Below are 24,307 nucleotides of genomic sequence, written 5' to 3'. Positions count from 1 at the left end.
ATGCCAGTCAATTTGGGAATTGCCAAACAAGTTGTGGTATATCATTGTGAACAAATACTACTGTGCTTTAGGAAATGATGAGGTTGATGATCTTAGAAAAACATGGAGTGACTTTAATGAAATAATGAAGAGTGAAATGAGCAGAACCAACAGAATTCTGTATATAGTAACAACAATATTGTTTTAAGAACAACTTTGAGTAAGTCATTTTGACTGTTATAGATACCCAAATTAACTACAAAGGACAGATGAAAGAAGATGCTATCTATATCCAGAGAAATAACTGATAAATAGAAACATGTATAGAATGGTTTACACATATATATGTGTATATATATATATATATATATATATATATATATACATATATATATAAACATGTGTATTTGTATGTATATACACACATACATGCTCAGATACATATTTGTACATAATGGTAACCATCTCATGGCATGAAATGAGGGAAAGACACAAAGGCAAAAAGAAAAATTTACAAGATAAATTATATATATTTTAAAAGAATATCAAATTGTACAATAGATTTGCAGTTTCGTATACAATTATGTTTTTCTATTCTACTATGTTATGAAAATGCTTATTTTTATTTCATAAATTCAGAATTTTAAAAAAAGAATATGATAGAATTTATTAAATGTAGTATGATTCAAGCCCCCCTCCTTGTGGAAGGAAAAGGAGGAAAGGAGAGAGGGAGAGAGGGAGGGGAAGAGAGAGAGAGAGAGAGAGAGAGAGAGAGAGAGAGAGAGAGAGAGAGAGAGAGAGAGAGAGAGAGAGAGAGAGAGAGAAGAAAGACAAGGGAAAAAGAGGGAAGAGAAATGCACCAGACTTGTCTTGTGGTTTCCCTTTGTCTTTCCACATAGTGTGAGCCATTCGTTTTTAGCAAACACTCGGAATGCAATAAAAATCAGCTTATCTTTATTTGGAGACAAAACCCATTATAGGAGCACAGACAGCAAATAAGCCAGATGTAAGGGTAAATGCTACTAATTCACTAGGCAGCAGGAGGGCAGAGAAGGGAGGAAGAAGAAGAGGGGAGGAGGGGAAAGGAAGATGGATTCACCTGGTCTCAGTGTGGCAGTAAATTCTGTCTATGGCCAGATAGGTCATTTCTTAAGTGGATCAGTGAGCTGGACAATGCTCCAAGTGCTCATGATTTTACTTTAAACTCTATTGGAGGTCACAATAACAGTGCCCTTCCCTTACTTCTGGGTGACTGCCAGTGCTGAAGCAAGTCTGCAGACACAGTAGACTCTTTTCTATGTGGAGTTCACAATTTCCGAGGCCAGTGTGCCTTCTATCTGCCATGATAATTCAGTTCTTCTGTCCATCTGAGAACAACTATTTTCCATCGGCCCTCCCTCCTTGCCAATAAGGTCCATAAGATAACAGTGCTTAGGTTTAAAAATATGTAAGGCCTAAATAGCATGGACAGACAATAGTTTCTGTGAGAATTTCAGGAGGCAAGACTTAATCTGAGCAAATAGGGTGGCAGGAAAGTGAAAAGGAGACAGTCTTACACTGCACTGAAAGTCATCATGTCTAGAATGGATAAGGTGTAGCCCTGGTCATGCCCTTCTGAATCATTCAATCCTGAGTGTCACATTTTTAATAATATATGAACAAGTTAGAGCACATTAAGAGAAGAATGATCAAGATCGTGATAGGTCTAGAGACCGCACTTTGTGAAGAGGAATGGAAGGGACTGGAAATAGCTTGGAGTTAAAGAAGATACCTGTATTCCAGGGTTAAAGGGCTTGTCATATGGAAGTGATTAGATGTATTATCTTTTGTTACAGAACATGAAACATGGCACAGTGGTAGAAAGTGCAAAGAGAGATTTCTATTCCCTAAAAGGGAAAAAATGCCCTTCCTCATAACATGGAACCTAAAAGTAGAATGGGAAAACTATGGAGATAGTATATTTTCTTTCTACAGGAGATCTAAATAAGTTCTCTCTTTCTTTCTCTCAGTCTCTCTGTCTCTCTGTCTCTGTTTCTCTCTGTATACACACTCATGCTATCAATATGATTATATTTATATATTATAAATATTATTTGTAATTATATATTTTGGTTGGTTTGATATGTATTATATTCTCTGCTTCATAAAGTCACTCTGAGATCACAGATAACTCCCTGGTAGAAAACATTTGATAGTCAGGAGGAACTCTGTTGTTATGGAATCAAGTCTTTCATGATTCCAAGTTCATAATTTTTTCCATAACATAATTTGGGTCTTTTTTTCCTTTCTTTTCTTTTGAGAGGCGATCAGGGTTAAATGATTTATTCAGGCTCCCACAACTAGTAACTATTAAGAGTCTGAAATCAGTTTTGAACTCAGTTCCTCTTGATTCCATAGCTGATGCTCCACCCACTGTGCTACCTAATTGCCCCAGCACAATTCACTCTTGAAGTTTCATATTGAAGAAACTGAGATCAAACTGAGATTAGCTAGATTAATTTATATCAAGAACAAATTGGGCTGGTACCTAGTAGACCACCTTCTAGTTGCTAGGCATCTCAGTGCCATAGTGGATAAAACTCTGGGCATGAGTTCAAATACAACCTCAACCACATTACTCGCTGTGTGACTCTGGCCAAATCAATTAGTTTCTGTTTGCCTGATTTTTTTTTTCATCTGTAAAATGGGGATAATCATAGTGCCTATCTCTCAAGGTTGTTGTGCACAATGAATGAGATAATAATTATAAAGTGCTTAGCATAGTGTTTGGCAAAGTGTGAGTACTATAGAAGTATTAATTATTATGGTTAATATTGTAGTATTACTCTAAGTTCTGATTTTGGCCCTCCTGTCTTGTAACCTTGGGCAAAATCCTTTACATCTCCTAATCTCAGTGACTTTGTGTAAGGAATAACTGTGAGACTGAAAAAATTCCATTGATATTTCTAGCTTCTAAATTATTTGCCCCTGAAGTTGAAACTTCACTAAGACACACACACAGTGATTCAGATTTAGACTCAGAGCGTCCTGACCTCCAATTCTAGTATTCTTTCTACTACACTAGGATTGGATGTTGGAATACCTGGGAGAGCTGCTGGAAAAACAAGGGAGCCACCTGCCAGTAGCTGCTGGAGATCCAACCCAGAATGGATCTCCTCTTGTGAGAGGATGATGTAAGGAGACTGAGAGGCAGTTGCTGTTCTCTGACCTTTCTGACTGAGAGGCTGCTGTTGTCTGAACCTCTCTCCTCTTCCCTCTGCCTCCAATTTATCTCATTCCCAGTCTTCAACTCCTGTGTCAGCAAAGGCTGCCTTATAACTCCTTGTTATGGCCCACAGCTGTGGAGGCTCTAGGAGAATTGACCTGTCCCTTAACAACTGGAGATTCAGATTTGGATGCCCTCCACTCAACCATTATCCATTCACAGTAGCATCTTTCCTATTTTTATATAAGGGTGCTGTGTTCTTCTATTTTCTGCCACTCAGTGATAGCGCTCCTACTGACAGAGAAGACTAATTACAGGTAGAAAAAAGAACAGGGTTAGGAATTGTAGGAGAAAATGGCCTTAGGCAAAAGCTTTGGAAATTATTAGCACAAGAAGGAGCAGATCATGCTCAAGCAAAACTTGTCAGGAATGTTACTGGAATGGCAAAAAAATAAAAAAAAATAAAAATGAAACAGAAGATTCTGTGGACTGAGAGATTTCAACATTATTTTATCTCCTTGGAAAGTTTCCATGTTTGGTACATGGGATGGTGATAATTGATAGCTTGCTTTTGTCAGCCTCTGTCTCTGCCTGAGCTCAGCATTGTGACAGGCAAGGTATTTTAATTCTCTCATCTTCGCATGTATCATTGTTGAAATGGTTTTTAGCAATGTGAAATCCTTATGTGAAACAAAGCCAGATACCGTGATCATTCTGAAGCCTCTGCTTCTTAGTTTTGGAGGAGAAGCTTCTTTTTTTGGACCATTACAGTTTGGGGAAATATCTCTGATCCAAAGACATTTTGGTTTCTAGAAGTTTTTGAGATAAAAATCAACATGAGAAATGTCAGCTGAACAAACATTATTTAGATAAAATGGGCCATTGTGCCCTTACCTGGTAGTTAAGAGGCATTTGTTCTATAGGTAGGATACTGATAAGTAGCATCTAGATCAGTTTGCAGGATGATTTACATTTGCTGTTTCATTTGGACCTCATAAAAATAGTGAAAGTGAGGTTTTCTTAGCTCTATCTCCCATTAATAGTAGGGAAACTGAGGGAGACAGGGATTAAACATTTGTCCAGAATCACAAGCTAGTCCTGAGGAAGGATTGAAACTCAGGTCTTCCTTATAACTAGGTCAGTTCTCTCTCTACTGTGCAAGATAAGAATGGGTTTTCTGCCCCTTTTAGCCCTGATAATTTAGGAAAGAATTCCTATTTATTTGAATTAATTTAAAAATTATATTTTAAATATATGATTTGATCCAGCAGTTGTTGTAATCACTTTCTTTGGAGAGTCAGCCGAGTGGATATGATTTAATTTTAGGGTACTCTGTACTCTCTCTAGGATCACTGTGATATCCTATTTTATTGTACTTAAATATTAACCATGTGTATTTGCTTCATTTTATTTAATCTTAAACCATGGGGCTTAAATAAATGTCATCGAAAGATGTACATTTTGGATATCTATGCATATACACATGGGGACTCATATGTACACATACATATGTCTATATCTTTGTTGGGGCACCATCTTCCACATCCATAAATTTGCACTGGCTTTCCCCCATGCCTCGATTGTATTCTTTCTCCATTATCTTCACAAAATCCCTGTTTTTCCTTCAAGATGCAACTCAGATACCACCTATGTGAACAAGCCTTTTTTCATCCTCCCGGGAGCTACTCCCTTCCTTCTCTCAGCTCTTCCTCCATATTGTCTTTATATTTATTTGGGAAACTCCTTCCATGTTGGGATCATCATTCTTTGGAATTGCATCCCATTGCCTGAGCCCTGGTAGTCATTAAGAGATGCGTTCAGAGAGCCCTGCTCTCTCACTTGTCGTTTGTGCGACCGTAGAGAAAACACTGAACTTCTCTGACTGTCACTTTCCTCTCATTTAAGAAGAGTGTTGGATTAAATTGTCTCAAGTGTCTCCCAGTTCTAAACCTATGTATCCTTTTAGAGAAGTAGATTTATTGCATCTATTTTTAAAATCATACATATCCATAATAGCCCATTCACTTAGAAACCCCTTGTCCCGTGTTTTGTCAGCAAGTGAACATCATGCCAAGGGACTAGAATGCCCTCTTTGAACATAGATTTTTCAATCCTCTGCTATAAGCAGTTTTCCTTTTATGGGGGGGAGGAAGGATGCGAACTGACTCATTCTTGCTACTATTTCTTGATGTTAACAATGACCCAGGAGACAAAGAGTGGAGCTTTCTCACGATTTTTATCTAAATAATGGGCTTTCACAGAGAGTGCCTTGTGGAAGAAGCATCTAATTACCTTGCCAGAGTTAGACATCATTGTGAGGAGACAGCCTCCAAAGTACATAATCCCTAAAACCTCCTTTGGAAGGATTAGCTTATACAGCCTCAGGAACTCTTACAGTGTTGATGTTTTGACCTGGTACTTCTCAGTGAGCAGAGTTCAGATCACCTCCCCTTTTCTACTGCCATAAATGTTTTTTGCACATTTGGTCTTTTTCCTTCTTTCTTTGATGACTTTGGTACTCAGGTGTTCTTGATTTCATCTCCAGTATTCTAACCAAATTAATTCTTTTTGTTTTTGTTTTTTATAAGGCATTTGGGGTTAAGTGACTTGCCCAAGGTCATACAGCTAAAAAGTGTTAAGTGTCTAAGGTTGAAGTGGAATTCAGGATCTACTAATTCTAAGACCAATGGACTATCCCCTATACCATGTAGCTGCCCCAATCTCGTCATAAGAAGCAAAGATAAAGGTAATCATGGGCAAATTACCATGATATAGAGAGGATAGCTCAGTGTTTTGCAAATTATGGTACAGGATATAAGATGATACATTGCTCTGTACTGTAAACCAAAGTCAAAAATCCAGGGGCCTTGAGTATGAAACTCCCTCTAATTCTGGCTTCTGTTAATATAGCAAAAGGGTTTTATAAAAGTTAAGGAGGGCATAAATTTGAGCTATTATTATTAGTAATACGATTTTCTGTCCTGGTGTAGCCAGTTCATTAACAAGCATTTGTTTGTTTTTATTTTCTGTTTGGCAATTGGGATTATGTGAGTTGCTCATGGTAGCACACCTAGGAAGTAGTAAGCATCTGAAGCTGGATTTGAACCCAGATCCTCCTAACTCCAGAGCCAGTGAACAAGCACTCTGAGGATACATGTTAAAAGAATGAAATGATTCTTATTTACAAAATATAAAATTAAGTCAAGCAATAGGCTTTAAAAATGAGCAAAAAAATTTTAAAAGAGCAAAAAACTAAAAGTAAACTTGGCCATAAAAAGTTTCTAAGATGACAAAGAAAATCAAAACACAAACTTAGAAGGGGATAACAATGTCAAAATAACTTCATGTGAAGCCTCAAAGGAAATTGTGAATTGCTATCAAACCAAAAAAAGAAATCCTAGAAGAGCTCAAAAAAGAATTTTTTTAAAAATCAAATAAAAGAAGTAGTAGGAAAAATGAAAAAAAGAATTAAGAGTGATGAATGAAAATAATGAAAGAAGAATCAAGAGTTTGGTAAAGGAAGCAAAAAAAAAGATGTTTAAAAATTCACTGAAGAAAAGAACTATTTAAAAAGTAGAATTGGCCAAATACACATAAAATTTAAAAAGCTTGCAGAAGAACATTCCTTTTCCTATTAATGCAATTCTTTTATTTTTTAAATTTTAATATTTTTATTTTTCTAAATACATGCAACAAAAAATATTTGTGGCAGCCTTTTTGTAGTGGCAAGAAACTGGAAACTGAATAGATGCCCATCAGTTAGAGAATGGCTCATTAAATTATGATATATGAATGTTATGGAATATTATTGTTCTATAAGAAATGACAAGTGGGATGATTTCAGAGAGGCCTGGAGAGACTTACATGAACTGATGTTGAGTGAAATGAGCAGAACCAGGAGATCATTATACATGGCAACAAGAAGATTATATGATGATCAATTCTGATAGACATGGATCTCTTCAATAATGAGATGATTGAAACCAGTTTCAATTGTTTAACCTGAGTTCAAATCCAGCCTCAGGTGTGACCCTGGGCAAGTCATTTAATCCCAATTTCCTCAGCAAAAGAAAGAAAGAAATTACCAGAAAAACTGCACTGAAATCCTAGAATCAGAGAAAAAAAAAACATTGAAAGAAATCTACTGATCACTATCACTATCATAATTGAAAGAGATCGCAAAATAACTCATAGGAATATTATAGTCAAATTTCAGAGCTCCTACATAGAGCAAGGAGAAAATATAAGCAAGGAGAAAACACTATAAGCAACTAGAAAGAAACAAGTGAAAAATCTTGAAGTCACAGAAAGGTTGCATAGGATTTAGCAGCTTCTACATTAAAACATTGAAGGGCTTTTGATATGATATTCCAGAAAGTAAAGGAACTAGTATTACCTATTCAGTGAATTACTTATTCAGTAAATCAACTACCCAGTGAAACTGAATATAATCTTTTTTTGGGGGGGGGAGGGAAGATGGATCTTTAATGAAATAGAGAACTTTTGAGCATTCCTGATGAAAAGATCAGAGCTAAACAGAAAATTGGATTTTCAAACAGAAGACTCAAAAAACATGAGACAAAGAAAGAGAAAAAGACAGACAGACAGACAGAGACAGAGGGAGGAAATGCCCAGATAGTAATCATTGTGATTGGGATGAAACCTGGAAGTAGAAAGTGAAGTGGATTAAATGCCCAAATCCTATAATAATCTAAAACATAATAACCTAATCCTAAAAAATGAATCAAAGAACAAATCTTAGAAATAATCACTAATTTCATTAAAGAAGAAGTCAACAATGAGACAACATAGAAAATTTATGGGATTCAACCAAAGCAGTACTTGGGGGAAATTTTATATTTCAAATGATTATTTCAATAAAATAGAGAAAGAACAGATCAATGATTTGGATATGAAATTAAAAAATAGAAAACAACAAATTAAAATCTTTAATTAAACACTAAATTAGAAATTCTGTAAATCGAGAAATATTAATAAAATTCAAAGTTTAAAAAAAGTCAAACAAAACACTGAAGTGATAAATACAGATAGGAACTAGTTTTATAAGGGGGAAACAAAAATAGTTTAACCATTGTTTAATTTTATTAAAAAAAAAAAGAAAGAAAGAAAACCAAATGACCAGAAGTAAAAATTAAAAAAAAAAAAGTGAATTGAATACAAATGAAGAGAAATTAAAGCAATTATTAGGAGTTTGTTCAATTATATACACCAATTGCTCTGACAATCTAACTGAAATTGATGAATATTTTATATTCACATATACAATATATATATGTATACAATATATATTTTATATATATATTTTCACATATATATACATATATATATATATATATATTTACATGAACTTCCCAGATTAACAGAAGTTAGCAAAATAAAATAAACAATCAATGGAATGTCTAAAAGAAAAAAAGCCAAGGCCAATTGTATTCAATACTATATTCAAACTTTGGGAAAATAAGCAAAGAATTCTTGTCAAATTCCTTTTATGACACAAATATGGTGCAGATAACTAAAGTTGGAAGAATGAAAGCTAGAGAACTATAGACTATAGACCCATTTCTCTAATGAACATAGATATAGCAAGGAGATTACAGCAATATATTATACAAATATGCTTAAGCCCCCTTTCTCCTCAGGCTTTTGCCTGTCTATGCTCTCTCCCAGTTCAGTCCAACAAATCTGCTCCCACATTCATCCAGTTCAATGCTTCCTTTGCAAAAAATCATAAATTTAAATCCCAAAGAGATCTTGGAGCCAAATGAGTCCAATCTCCTTATTTCAAAGAAGAGGAGACAACCCAAGAAAGGTTAATTACCTTTGAGTCCCACATCATATTATCAGCAGAAGTGGGATTGCAACCTTGGAGTTTCTAACTATAAGTTTGCAATTCTTCCCTTTCCTGAAAAGCATTAGAATTATTCCTTTTTTGTTTGTTTGTTTAAATAGTCCAATTTTATTTATTTATTTTTATTAAAGCTTTTTATTTTTCAAAACATATGCATGGATAATTCTTTGACATTAATCCTTACAAAACCTTGTGTTCCAATTTCCCCCCTTCCCCCACCACTCCCCTAGATTCATGTAGTCCAATATATGTTAAACATGGTAGAAATATGTTAAATCCAATATATGCATACATAATTATACAACTATCTTACTGCACAAGAAAAATCAAATCAAACTGGAAAAAATGAGAAACAAAATAACATACAAGCAAACAAAACAAAAAATAGTGAAAATGCTTCGTGTGAATGACACTCAGTTTCCACAGCTCTCTCTCTCTGTGTAGATGTTATCCAGTATCCTTTAATATCTTTTTCTTCTCTTATTGCCAAAGCTAGCATTTCTAATATAATATTGAATAGTAATGGTGATAGTGGGCAACCTTGTTTCACCATTGATCTTACTGGGAATGGTTCCAGTTTGTCCCCATTACATATGATGCTTGCAGATGATATTTAAATAAATGCTACTGATCATTTTCAGGAAAACTCCATTTATTCCTATGGTCTTCAGTGTTTTTGATAGAAATGGGTGTTGGACTTTATCAAATGCTTTTTCTCCAGCTATTTAAAAAATCATATGGGTTTTCTTAGTTTGGTTATTAGGATAATTAATTATGTTATTAGTTTTCCTAATATTGAACCAGCCCTGCATTCCTGGTATCAATCCTGCTTGGCCATGGTGTATTATCTGGAAGATAACTTTCTGTAATCTCTTTGCTAATATTTTATTTAAGATTTTGCATCAATATTCATTAGGGAAATTGGTCTATAATTTTCTTTCTCTGTGTTCATCCTACCTAGTTTAGGCATCAGTACCATGTCTGTGTTATAAAAGGAGTTTGGTAGGATTTCTTCATTTCCTATTTTTTCAAATAGTTTGTATAGTATTGGAGTTAATTATTCTTTAAATATTTGGTAGAATTCACATGTAAATCCATCTGGCCCTAGAGATTTTTTCTTAGGGAGTTGATTATCTTGTTCTATTTCTTTTTCTAAAATAGGATTTTTAAGTAATTTATCTGCTCTTCTGTTAATCTGGCAGAATTATTCTTAAAAACAGCAACTTCTGAGACAACTAGATGGTGTAGGGATAGTTACATGATAGAGTGAATAGACCACTGGCCCTGAAGTCATAAGGACTGAGCTCAAATCCAGCCTCAGACACTTAATACTTGGTATCTGTGTGACCATAGGTAAGTCACTTAAATCCAATTGCCTACTAAGTAAATAAATACATAAATAAATAAATTAATAAATAATCAAAAACAAAGAAAAAATACGTTTAGCAACTTCAATTTAGATAGCATGTTTTCTTTTTTTTTTTAAATAAAGATTTTTATTTTCAAAACATATGCGCTGACCCTTGTATAGGCTTGTGTTTCAGATTTTCTGCTTCTTCTCCTCATTCCCTCTTCTAGATGGCAAGCAATCCAATACATGTTAAACATGTTAAAAATACATGTTAAATTTAATATGTGTAAAGATTTTTATACAATTCTTTTGCTGCTCAAGAAAAAAAATCAGAAAGGAAAAGTAAATGAATAAAAAAATAAAATGCAACCGAACGACAACAAAAAGAGTGAGAATGCTATGTTGTGATCCATATTCAGTTCCCACAATCCTCTCTCTGGATGTAGATGGCTCTCTTCTTCACGAGATCATTGGAACTTACATCAATCATCTCATTGTTGGAAAGCATCGCATTCATCAGAATTGATCGTAGTATAACATTGATGTTGCCATGTACAATAGTCTCCTGGTTCTGTTAATTTCACATAGAGTCACTTCATCTAAGTCTCTCCAGGCCTCTCTGAAGTCAACCTGCTGATCATTTCTTATAGAACAATAATATTTTATAACATTAATATACCATAACTTATCCAGCCATTCTTTAACTGATGGGCAGCCACTCAGTTTCCATTTCCTTGCCACTATGAAAAGGGCTGCCACAAACATTTTTGCACATGTGGGTTCTTTTCCCTCCTTTAAGTTATTTTTGGGATATAAACCCAATAGAAACACTGCTGGGTCAAAGGGTATGCACAATTTGATAACTTTTTGAACTTAGTTGCAAATTGTTCTCCAGAATGGTTAGATCCATTCACAGTTCCACCAACAATGTATCAGTGTCCCAGTTTTCCCACATTCCTTCCAATCTTTAACCTTGTCTTTTCCTGTCATTTTAGCTGATCTGAGAGGTATGTAGTGGTATCTCAGAGTTGTCTTAATTTGCATTTCTCTTATCAATAGTGATTTAAAGGACCTTCTCATATGATTAGAAATAGTTTTAATTTCTTCATTTGAAAATTGTCTGTTCATATCCTTTGACCATTTATCAATTGGAGAATGGCTTATAAATTTGAGTTAATTCCCTATATATTTTAGAAATGAGGTCTTTATCAGAAACCTTAAATGTAAAAATGATTTCCCAATTTATTGCTTCCCTTCTAATCTTGTCTGCATTGGTTTTGTTTGTACAAAAACTTTTTTTTTTTTTTCCTGAGGCATTTGGGGTAAAGTGAATTTCCCAAGGTCACACAGCTAAGAATTGTTAAGTGTCTGAGACCAGATTTGAACTCAGGTCCTGCTGACTTCAGGTCTGGTGCTCTATCCACTGTACATCCAGCTTCTCCTCAAAACTTTTTAACTTAATATAATCAAATTATATATCTGGTATTAAAATATATATTAAATCTAATATGTGTAAACATATTTATACAATTCTTTTGCTGCACAAGAAAAATCAGATCAAAACTTGAGTTCCAGTTCTTCTTTGGATCCAAAGAAGATCCACCAATCTGAGAGGTAAACTATCCTATGTCCTTTTTTCCCCCTGAGGCTGGGGTTAAGTGACTTGCCCAGGATCACACAGCTAGGAAGTGTTAAGTGTCTGAGACAAGATTTAAACTCGGGTCCTCCTGAAGTCAGGGCTGGTCCTTCCTATGTCCTTCTAATTTGATATCCTGTTTTTCTGTTTTTTTATGCCCTTCTTACACTTGAGGAAATTCAGGAACAATAACATTCAGTGACTTAATCAAAGCTCTATAGTTGTATAAATTAGAGACAGGAGGGCTAACCTTTCTAATACACTTTAATGCCTATAAAACTCTTAACATCTCTTATCTCATGAGGGCCTTATCCTAACGTGATGCTAACCCTTTATCAAGGAGACTTTTGTAACTAAGATTTCATGGATGTGGGGAATTCCCAAGTGTAGAAACTCCAGCCCTGGATGCCAGTTGGCAACTCCTTTGTATCTCAGTTTTGGAGAGTTGCCTGGGAGTACATAAGGGTAAAACGACCCATCCAGCATCACACAGAGAGGAAACATCAGGCCTTTCTAAATCTCAGCTTGGCCACATATCCACTCTTGCTCTGGAAGTTAGTCTGATCCACATTTGACCCACTCCTGTAATTTTTTTTTTGCCTTTGTCTCTTCTGGATCAAAGGCCAAGGCTAGAAGGACTTATCCCTTTTAGGTCTGAAACTTCTGCCCTGGGGCCCTCGATCTTCTGATTTGGGAATTTCTCATAATCCACAAAGTCAGTCAGTTAAGGAATATTTACAAGGTCCACTTTGTGCCAAACTGTTCCAAGTTGTAGACAGGTATAATATGTAGCCTAGTAAAACTTCTCTTTACACCTTGGCCAACTTTTTGCCAGCCATGATGCTTTCCAAGCCCTACCCTTGTTCCTTTCATGTATGGAACCATAACCAAATATTGCCATTTCTTCTGGAAAGAGTATGCCATCTCCCCTGGGGTCCACTAATCACCTCTGTGATGTCCTAAAAACAGTATCTTTCTCTGATCATCACTCCCCTGTATATGTTATCTCTCCCTATGAAAATATATGCTCTTTGAGAACAGGGACAGTCTCCCTTCTGTATTTGTGTCTCTGGGGCTTACCATTGATGTAAACTTCGTAAGAACTTATTAATGTTTTTTTTTATTAGTTCAGTCACCATCCATTCATGGAATCATCAGTAACAGGTTAAATTTTGGATGCTGTGGCAGGATTCTTTCCAGGGATGCCCAATTGAGAATGCAATTGACATATATTTCCAGAGCTAGCTCAATGGTTAGGAGGCTCCAAAAGAAAGTGTGGGAGAGGGGAAGTATTAGACTGACTAACAGACTGAAAGTCTACAGAGCCATTGTTCTGATCTCATTTTGTGCCTGTGAAACCTGGACAGTCTACCAGCGCCATGCCAGGAAATTAAATCACTTCCATTTGAGTAGTCTTAGAAAGATTCTGAAGATCACCTGGCAGGACAAAATGCTAGAAACCAAAGTCCTTTCTTGAACTAAACTGCCAAGATTCCAATTCTCCTGTAGGAAGCACAAAACTCCATTGGGCTGGCCACATTATGTGAATTCACTTGCCAAAAAATTTTTATGGAGAACTCACACTGGGCAAGATTTTACAAAGTGGTCAGAAAAGCAAAGCAAGGTCTCTCTTCAGAATTTTAGACTCGGTTGTACAATATTGGAGGCAATGACACAAGACCACTCAGCATGGCATGCTCTCATTAGAGAAGGTGCTGTGCTCTATAAGCAAAGAGAATTGAATTAGCCTAAAGGAAGCACAAGATGTGTAAAATCAAAGAATCTACCTCAAATGTTTATGGGCACTATTTGTATCCAACCTGAGGCAGAGCATCCTGAGCTCATTTTGGTCTGATCAGCCATAGTTGGACACAAGCTAACATGACTCTAACATAGATGATGTCCTTTTGGTTCTCTCTGAGAACACGAATAACCTACCAATGAAACAATCTTTATTCATGATAATACTAAATCTCAGGGTAAATGTCAGGTCTATTGTGTCTTGGTCACACTTTCAGACTTAAGTTTCATCTAGAGTACAGTACTCTTCTCAGAACCCTCTGAATCACTTCCTTTCTGGGTCCCTCTTTTCAATCTAAAATAGCACCATTGGGCAAGAGAGATAATATTTATAAATAAAAGTATCTGCAAAATATATTCTCTTAGCAGAAGATCCCATGGCCTTGAATTCTAGCTCCAATATTTGAGGAAGACTTTGATTTCTGTAAATCTCTGCTTTTGTATTTCTAAAATCATCTTGCACTTAATGTAAAATGATCTCAAATGTCTCTTCCAGTTTTCAATGTTTTATTTCAGTTATGACTTTTTCTGGTTTCCTTGAGCACCTGCTGTATACAGCATAGGCTCAGGCATAGCTGAAAAGAAATATTTCTACATAAAATTCTTTGAGTAAATCAGGCAAACAGCAACCAATCAGAGCAGAGATCTTCCTTCCATCTTTAGTCGTGCTGGGATATAAAATGGAAAGAATATAATTATTCTAATTTTCATCTTTTTAAAAAGAATACCATTTGCTTTTTTAAGAAAAAAGAAAGCTCTTTTGTTTGATCATTTTTATTCAAAATACCACCAGTTTAATTTCCTCCCTTTTGGCAATAAGTAGTTTGTCTTTCATATTAGTCTAATGAGACTCATCAATGTTTTCACTTGTCCATCCTGCTGAGATCGCAGATTGATTTGGGAGCTCACTGTTGTGGGCACTCACATCACTCAAACAGATTCCCCATTCCTTTGTGCATTCTCTTCCTTGGTATTTATTTTCCATTTATTCCAACAAATCTTTTAAAGAGCTTCTATCCAGAATGTTAGAAGTTTGCTTATATTCTTCCAACATTTTTAGATTTCTGGTATCCAAATATAGTAATATTAAAAATCAGAACAATGAAAAAAGGACAATAATAAAGAAATCTGACAGTTATAGTGTTGTATGTACATTATTATGGATTCCTCAGGATAGTCCTGTGAGGCAGCTGCTCATATTACTCTCCTTTCTTTTCACTAAATCTATGATTTTGTTAGTATGAATTGGCCCCCTGGGGAAAAGATCCTTTACCCAGATTGGCAGATAATGGATCTATAGCTTTTAGTCTTAGGGAGCTGGCCCTTGCCTGGGGTCATGCAACAAGTAGGTGTCAGAGAGGGTGATGTGACCTTGCTGCCTCTATTTCATATTAAAGATGAGAAAATTGAATCACCAAGAGTAGTGATTAACCTGTAGCCAGCCAAGTGACTCCAGGTCTTAGAATCAGAAAGATTCATCTTCCTGAACTTAGTAGGTGGATAATTCTGGGTAAGTTACTTAATCACTTTTGCCTCAGTTTCTTCATCTGTAAAATGAGCTGGAGAAGGAAATGGCAAAACATTTTAGTATCTTTGTCAAGAAAACTTCAAATGAGATCACAAAGAGTCAGCTATCACTCAACAAAAACAACAAAATGTCATCATTTGGATCCACTTCTTTCTGACTACCAGTTTAGCACTGCCCACTCAGGCCAGCCTTTCCTGGTCCATCGCTGCTGCTAAATGAACAACTCAGCTCTTTCCCCAATAATTCACTTCCTTCCATATGTCCTTCCTGTATCCATTTTAATGACAGCTAGATGGCATCATGGACTTGTAGTCAGGGAAATGCAAGATCAAATCCTGACTATTATTGACCAGTTTACTTGGTCATATCATTTCACTTTTAAGCCTCAGTTAATCCATTTGTAAAATGGGCTCAGTAATTGTGCCTACCTTCTAAGGTTGTCTCAAGTACTTTGCAAACCTTAAAGTACCATATAAATTCTAGCTGTTAATGGATAATTGGTTGCAAATTTCCAGGCTTACTTATTCAAATCACACAGTGATGTTTTATTAATTATTATTAATTATTTACATTAAATAATAGGATACTGCATAGGGAGTTCTGTTGTTGAAAATGGAGCCTGGGCCTGCTGATGGGATTGCCCAGAGCGCACTACCTGAAACCTGAGTTAGCGTCCCAGGATTAACCTTGTCACTCACCTTAGTATCTAGTAGGAGCCTTCATTGTCTTGGGGAGTCTTTAAATAGCAGTCTACCAGTTACTCTGTGAGGTTGAGGAGTTGAATCCATTCTACTCGGCTACCAGGAAAATTCTGCCAATAGATCACCTTTGAATGACTGTAGGTTTCCCTGGTACAACTGCAAAGAATTGATGTGGGATCCTTTACTTGGATCCTGGCAAACTTCCTTTAATTTCCCTATGTTGCCATCATTCGGGTCTGCTTTTCTAATATAATATTCACATCCCCCCATATCTGACACAGTATGGATTTCGATCTCTATTTTGCAATGAGTTTCTCTCCTCCCTCTCCTTGTCCCTGTCTCTGTCCCTGGCTTTGTGCCTCTTCATAATTCCACATTTTGGATTTCTACTTTCAGTCTTGGAAAACTCCCCACCAGTCATACTTTGACTCACTCCCCCACCCAGGACTTTCTGTGGGATCTGCAAATTTTGGCTCGTGCCTACGGCTCTAGAGAGAAAATCAAATTCCATAAATCAGCATTCCATACCCACTGAGACTAATAAAAAGTATCAGAGGCAGCAGAAATAATAATAAAAAATAATCAGGAACATCTGAGTTCAAATCCACTTTCAAATACTTATTAGGTGTATGACCCTAAATAAGTCACTTAATTGCTGCCTGCCTCGATTTCCTCATTTGTAAAATGGGAATAGTAACACCTGTCTCCCAGAATTACTATGAAGATCGACAGAAATAATATTCATAAAGTATGTTATAGCCCTAAATTCTTTTACAAATATTATTATCAGTAGTAGCAATAATAATAATTGTGCTTAGTATGGTCATTGTACTAAGTACTTCATTTGATCCTCATAACAACTCTGGGAGGAAAATACTATTCTTAACTCAATTTTATAGATCAAGGATTCAAAGAGGTCAGTTAACTTGTCGGTTACATAGGTAGTGTTTGCAGCTGGATTTATAACCAGCTCCTCCTGATTTAGACCCAGCTCTCTGTGGACTGTGTGAAACCCCCTAGCTGCCTCCTGCTGCTAAGCAGCCTGTGTCAGGCCCTGTGCTGGATGCTGGATGTATAAAGACAGAAAAGAGGTAGTCATTCCCTCTGGAAACTTATATCCTGTACCAGGGTAGGGATGAATAAGCAGAGTTCATGTTCATCAGCAGGAAAATATGAAACAATTCTCAAAAGAAATGCAAAGTGTTTTACTTGGAGGATGGGGGGGTAATGACCACTTGGGCAATCGAGAATAGCTTTTCACCATCAGAGGCAGCATCAGAGTTCTAGTCTGATCCCCAAGGTAGGGATTCCAAGAGGCAGAACTGAGGAGGGAAAATGTTCGAGGCATAGGGCTGGGGAGATGGAAGGCCAAGACCAGGGAATACAAGTCTTCCAGTTTGGCTAGAAGGCAGGGATGTTTCTGTGTGAGAGAGAGAGCTGTGTTAAATCATTCAGGAAATCAGATTCAAACCAAAACATCAACTGCTTTAAATACCATGCAGAAGATTGTATTTTTTTTCCAGAATACAATAAAAAAGCCATTGAAGCTTCTTGAGTCAAGGAGTCAAGGAAATGGACAGAGTCTGAGTTTTATAAATATCCATTTCAACTGTCTGAAGAATGGATTGAAGAGCTGAGACGTGACTCAGGGAGAATGGTTAAGAGGTTATTGCAATAGTCCTAGTAAGAAGTGATGAAAATCTGAACCAGCGTGGTGGTTATTTAAGGGGAGAGTAGTGGGTAGATTCGTGATACTAGATCTTAGATTAAGAGCTAAAAAGGACCTTGGGAGCCATCTCATTTAATAGATGAGAAAATTAAGACACTGAAAAGTTAAAGAGATTTATGCAGTCACAAAATATCTAGAGGCAAACTTCAAACTCCTGATCAACATTTTCTTCACTATGCCATCTTATTGATGTAGAAAGAAGGTTGAAAAGATTTGGCGACTTTATTGTATATTTGGGGGGGTGAAGTCTCTTTCATTCCCCAGTGAGTGAATGAGAGGGAAAGAGCTGAAGTTAACTTCTTGCAAACTTGACTAACTGGAAAGAAGGTGGTGTCCTTGAGGAAGGAGAGAGAGAGAGAGTTCTATTTGGGACATGATTAGTTTAAGATCTTGATGGGCTATCCAAATGACAATATTGGGCAGCTAGTATGGAATTAAATCTCAGGGAAGAAATGAGAGTTACAGGAATCACAAAATCATGAAATTAAAAATGATCATTGAACTCATAGAAGCTGATGAGATCAGCAAGAGAGAAAGTTTTCAAAGCAGAAAGAATTACCTGGATCTCTGTCCACTAAGAAGATTCAGTCAAAGGGGTGATATTTATATGATGACCCAGGAAGGGAAAGTGAAAAACAGTTGCTGCTCAGTGTGTGGAGCTTGGAAATGCTTTGGAGACCGAGGGAAGAAAAAAGAAAAGGTTAGTGAGAGAAGAAATCCATTGACTCTGATAAAAATATTGCCCACAAACATTGAGAATCCAGTCATCCTTATGTAGCAAGAAATAGACTACAAACATGTTGAACCTATTATCAGGTTGTTTGCTATCTTGAGGAGAGGGAAGGAGGGAAGGGAGGGAGGGAGATTTGGAAACAAAGCTTTGCGAAGATGAATGTTGAAAACTATCTTTGCATGTATTTGGAAAATAAAATGGTATTAAATAAATTTAAAAAAAGAAATAGGGGGCAAATAGTTGAAACAGCTCCAAGCTAGAAGTCAATAGACCTTTCTGGTCAAGTCCCTGCTCTCTTCCTGAGCTTGCCTAGTTTTGTATCTTTCACAACCCTGTCTCTGCTGGAGCTTCCATCATTAGTTAAATGAATAAGTTGGGCTCAGTGACCTCCATGAAGCCTTCTTGCCCTGACATTTCTTGATTTTGAGAGCCAACTTCCTATAAGCCTTTTGGCAAACATATTCCTTAGGCAGAGTCACTAGCAGAATCCTATTAATTTGCTTCCGTTGCTTCTCATCGTAGGCAGTGTGAAGGATGACGTCAAATGGCCCAGCCTGACACCGACTTGACAGTGGAGTCAGTGGGTAATTATAACTGCACGATTAATGGAGCCTTTGGAAGATTTTGTCAACACTTTCTTATCAGAGCTCTGGCTTTTTATCTATCCAAAGGAATTTAATAACTCTACAGCCTTCCTCCTCCCCCCCTTTTTAATAAGTATTTTGTTGGTGTGTATATATATATATATATATATATATATATATATATATATATATATATATATATATATATATATATATATATATCTCACCATCTCTTCCTCATGGCCCCCAAGCCCTGCAGTAGATCACTCCTTTGTAACAGAAAAAACCCCACATAATTTCAGAAATTCTTTTATTGATGATCACCCAGAAGATCCTAGGGTCAGAAACCAAGAACCAGAAGATTTCTCAGAATCCAGCAAGTCCAATCTCCTTAGGCACAGAGAGATTAATGCTTGAGGTAGGATTTGAAATCAGGTCTTGAGTCCTATTCATGATACCACACTATTTCTGCTCATATGGATATTGGTACTTAACTCTTACAGGAAATGATGCAATAAATTATTTTGAAGGCCAAATGCTATAAGACATTTTAATACTGCTGGCAAATTTGGCTCAAAAATTATTTAGATGAGGAAGAAAAGTTTCTCAAAATGATGATGAGGAGTTTGAGGGAAAAGATACTTCATTCTTGACAACTTTCCTAGATTTATCATCTCTTTAATATGGACAGTGTTTCCAGTCATATAGATTTTAACCCATCTTAGGCAATTCTTGTCCATGTTTTCTCCAAAATTCCCAACAGAGGGTCACCCTGCTGTTTGAGGGATTTCCTTGAGTCTCTTCACATTATATGGTTACCAGAGGAGCAACAGAACAATTTGTCTCTCTCTCTTTGGAACACGAGTCTATGCTTTTCTCCTCACTGTCATTTATCTGCTGAATTTCTCAAGGTTTTTTTCCTTCTGTCGAATTTCTCCTTAATCATGAGTTATAGCAAGATCATTCTTATGTGCATCTCCCCATGATCTTCTGGGACATCTTTTTTGTTGTGTTCTCTGGTCCCAGAAATATCATGAAAAACAATACCAGTGTTAAAAACATGGACCTTTGCTTCAGGGGAAAGCTTGAGATCATTCCAAAAAAAATAACACTGTCAAGAAGACAAGCTGTTCTTCTCTCCTTATCTTTTTTGCCCATTCTGAGCCTTGTTTCTTGTTCTTGGTCATGCCCAATGCAGATAAATGGAATAAGGACCAGCTCCATCGGTTTCTGTCCAACTCTACATTGTAGTCCAGAAAATAGAGCTATCCTTGATCTAATTACTTTTCCCCATATGCATGGCAGGGCCAAACTTTTTTTGAGTGATTGTCTTTTTTTTTTTTTTTTTTTTTTTTTTTTTTTTTTTTTAAGCAGGTTTCCCAATGTTTCTGGGTATGGCACATGGTAAAGTCAACACAATATCCACAAACCTGAGCATTTAAAGGGCCTTAGTACTTTGACTTTTTACTTTAGGAAAATAAAAGATTGGATTCACTGGCAGAATCCAATTCACTTTTTTTCCTCTTGATTTTATTCACCATCCATCTAACTGGAAGACTTTGAATAGTTCATCCCTCATGCCTGGAATGCTCTCCCTCTTAACTTTGGCCTCTTGAAATCCCTAGTTCTTTTCAAGGTTCCTTTCTGACAAGGATTTGTCACAGTGAAGAGGATTCAAAGTTGCCTGGGGTCCATTGATACATATTATTATTGGATGAAAACACCATAACTTTGTTCACAGACTAGAATAAGATGTGCTGCTGATGTTGGAATTAACCATATTCTCTATTATGGACCTTTCTAAAGCTTTTACTTCACTGATAATTACAATCTTATTTTTTACATTAAAATTTTTTTTAAACAAACACAAAACCAGAAAAGGAACACTTTGGGAAAAGGGAAGTTCCCACCTTCCTCCCCAGTTCCTGAGTATTTTTTAACTTGTGATGTTGCCAAGTGTTTATTCACAGTGGCTTATGATACAAAGTGATCACTTCCAAATCCACAAATATTCTTTTACCAAGCTAGAAGATTGCCATTTCCTGGAATATTTATATCTTCCTCTGATGATTCTGTAACTGCTACTGATGAAAAATCTCTGAAAATACTGACCAAAAAATGGTTAATATCAGATAAAAATCTCAGATTGGTTGTTGTCCTTCATTCTCAAAGAGCACCAAAATAACATCTTTACGTTAGGGTTGGGTTACAGTGGGTCTGACTCTGGTTGAGCTCGGAATGCTCTGCCACAGGTTGGACACAAGTAGTCCACATGAACATGAGGGGGGTGGGGCTTCTCTAATTTTGTGCATCACACATTTCTTCTGAGGCGATTGAATTCTGCTTTGCTCAGAGAGCACAGCACCTTCTCTGATGAGGCTATAAGACTGTTCTTTTATCCAGTAACACATGTAGATGGTACATCTTACTCCCCTGACAAATGTTATCAATGAAAAACATTTACATTATTAACAATAATTATAAATTCATTTATATTATAATTTATATATATATATATATATAAAATATACATTTATAAACTTATATATTATTTATATTATAATATCATTTATAAGACTATTATTATGATGAATTTATCATCATATAATGATGATGATGATGATGATGATGACACTTTCAAGGTTGGCAAACCACTTTACATAGATTTCTTCATTTGAACTTCACAAAAGACCTTTGAAGTAGGTGCTTTTATTAATTGACCTTTTACAGTCCAGGAAACTGAGATTGTGAAAAGTGAAACTTGACCGTGGCTACAGAACTAGGTAAGGATTTGAACTCAGCCCTTTCTTCGGCCACATCTGATGCTCTATCCACTGTACTCTCTGACCACATCTAGATTAAATGTCAGGTGAGCCCTAAAAGACTCACTTTCTAAGGTCCCTCCAGCTTCAGGCCTGGCCTTCCTCAGAGATTTCACTGGCTTCTAGTGAACCATTTCTGCTGAGTTCCTTTCTCTGGGAGAAGTACCTGCTTAGAGGGGTAGAGATCTGCTTAGAGTCGAGCTCTAGGATGACCACATTCCCTAAGAAAAGGGCCGAGAGCAGAGACTTTCAGGAGGGGAAAAGACCTTCTTCTCCACCTCGCGGCAAGCCTTGGCGTGCCTCCCCTGTGTTCCACGGCTGTTGCTGCGGAGCTCTTGCTGTGCTGCGTGAAGTTTGCGTGAGATCAGGCTGGCTCGGGCTCCGGGCCCTAATGGTTGCTGGCACTAGCTCATCACAATAGCTTCAAGCACAGCTTGCCACAGCTCCGCTTGCTTCCAACTGTCTTTTTCTACATACACATTCCGGCACATTCAAAAGAAAGAAAGGCAAAGGGGAGGGAAAAGGAGCCGCATCCATGGCAGGTTCTAATCAAGGGCTGCTGGATGGTGTGCGATTTGGACTCTGGACTCTCCTTCCCTTCACCCCCTCGTGACCCCGTCCCATCCCCCCACCCCCCTGAAATCTGTGTGTTTGCAAGCACAGTGGCAGTGCTTGGTTGGTCCCCCATCTCGGGGATCCCGTGGGGTCCCGAATCTGGGGAGCTTCGGAAACATCAGCTGGTGACCTTGGTCCGCTCAGCGCCGGCTCTTCTTCTGGGTGACCCCTGGGCAGTTTGGAGGAGCGAGAACCTGAAGGAGCTTCTTGCACCCGGATCGGAGGCTTTTCTTTCCCGGGGAGCAGGCAGCCGATTTCACGCCGCCGAGCTGAGGCGTTTTGGAGCCCGTTCCCGCCGGCCCCTCGGGAGGTCGAGGCAGGCCATTCGCACCCCGGGGGGTTGTTCCGAGGGGCGCTTCGCTGAGCAGGCTGAGCCCGAGCGAGGGCTGTTGGGAGATGCAGGGGTTCCGGGTCAGCGGCTGAGGCGCCCGCACAATCCCGCGGCAGCCCGAGTCCGGGAGGAGAGATCCCTTTTTACAAAAGGGTGAATTGAGTCCAGTCGTCTCAAGCCGCCGGAGCCAATGAGCCCGGAGTGGGCGGAGCTCCGGGAAGTGCGTTACGTGGCCAGATGATAATTCTGAATGAAGACTTGCCCCCATCCGAGGTGCCATTTGCTCGGCGGCTGCCTCGGGTCCGCGGGCTCGGTCCTCGGCGCGAGCGGGCCGCCGGGAGGGCATCGCGCAGCCCGCGCGCTTGGCGGGCTGAGGCCGGCCGGCCGGGGGCCCGCGAGGGGCGGCGAGGAGCCCTGTGAATCTTGCAGGAGTGGGCTCTCCAGCTGAATGAGTTCGGCGAGTGGCAGCGCGTAGCTTGCAGACGAGCCGCCTCCACCAGGAGGCTACAGACAGAGCCGACCCCGAGGCGCCGTTTGCAGAGCGAGAGCCGGGGCTGAGCGAGCCCGCGACGCGCCCTCCGGCTCCCGCTCGCCGCCCCGCCGGCCCTCGGGACCTGCGTGCCCGGGGCGCTCCTGGGCTCGGCTCCGGCTCCCCCCGGCCGTCTGTGCCAGCTCGCACCCCGCCAGCCCAGTCATGACGGCCAGGGAGCCTGCCAAGGAGCTGGGCGCTCTGGAGAGCGAGGTGCGCATCCGGACTTTCAAGGAGCAAATGCACTTGGAACTGGAGCTGCCCAGGTCCGGTACCCGACCCACGTCTCCCAAGATCTCGCCTCGCAGCTCGCCCCGCAACTCGCCGTGCTTCTTCCGAAAGTTGCTGGTGAACAAGAGCATCCGGCAGCGCCGGCGGTTCACGGTGGCGCATACGTGGTAAGCCCGGCGGTCTCCCCCTCGTTCTTTCCCCCCGGGGCAGAGACAGCCGTGGAACCCAAACAAACCCGGCTCGCGGTCACCGTGCGTGCGGCCAGGGGGAGCTGCGGCGGGAGAGGGACAGGGGCCGAGCGGCGCTGGGGAAGTCGCTCCTGGGGTTCTGGCGGAAACCCCGGAGCTGGGAGGGAGGCTCACCTGGGTCCCGGAGGCGGAGGAAGGGGCCGGCGTGGGGCTGGGGGGCTGGGATTGCCCTTAGGGAAGAGAGGGGGCCGGATTGCTTTAAGAAAATGTCTGGCAGGGATGGTGCCCACTGGTACCAGGCGCAGCTGCTTCACTGGGCTGTTTGGGAGTTGAAGGCTGAGTGAGTGGCTGCTGAAGTGTTTCCCGTTCTTTCTAGGCCATGCTCGGGCTTTGCTGGTCCACTTTCAATACTCCTTATAGATCGGGTTTGGAAAGCGGGCTCGAACTTTTAGTGGGGGAGGGTTCTCTTTTTGTCC

General features: G+C 38.8%; 1 protein-coding gene across 5 annotated transcripts in view; it reads left to right on the top strand.

The window, feature by feature from the left end:
* The window catches only part of PDE4B (phosphodiesterase 4B), a 667,172-nt gene that overhangs the window by 210,271 nt on the left and 432,594 nt on the right, over positions 1–24,307 (top strand). Inside the window, exon 1 of one of the 5 annotated variants that reach the window (XM_074265719.1) lies at positions 23,250–23,810. The exons of the other annotated variants lie outside the window; for them this stretch is intronic. Within the exon in view, the coding sequence (XP_074121820.1) occupies positions 23,578–23,810 (233 nt within the window). The 5' untranslated portion in view covers positions 23,250–23,577. Of the gene's footprint in view, positions 1–23,249; positions 23,811–24,307 lie in introns of those variants that run through there. 5 annotated transcript variants of the gene reach the window in all.

This window comes from Sminthopsis crassicaudata, chromosome 4 (assembly GCF_048593235.1).
Source record: "Sminthopsis crassicaudata isolate SCR6 chromosome 4, ASM4859323v1, whole genome shotgun sequence".
Lineage (NCBI taxonomy): Eukaryota > Metazoa > Chordata > Mammalia > Dasyuromorphia > Dasyuridae > Sminthopsis > Sminthopsis crassicaudata.
The sequence above is the reverse complement of the archived record's forward strand: the minus strand, read 5'-3'. Positions and strand labels throughout refer to the sequence as shown.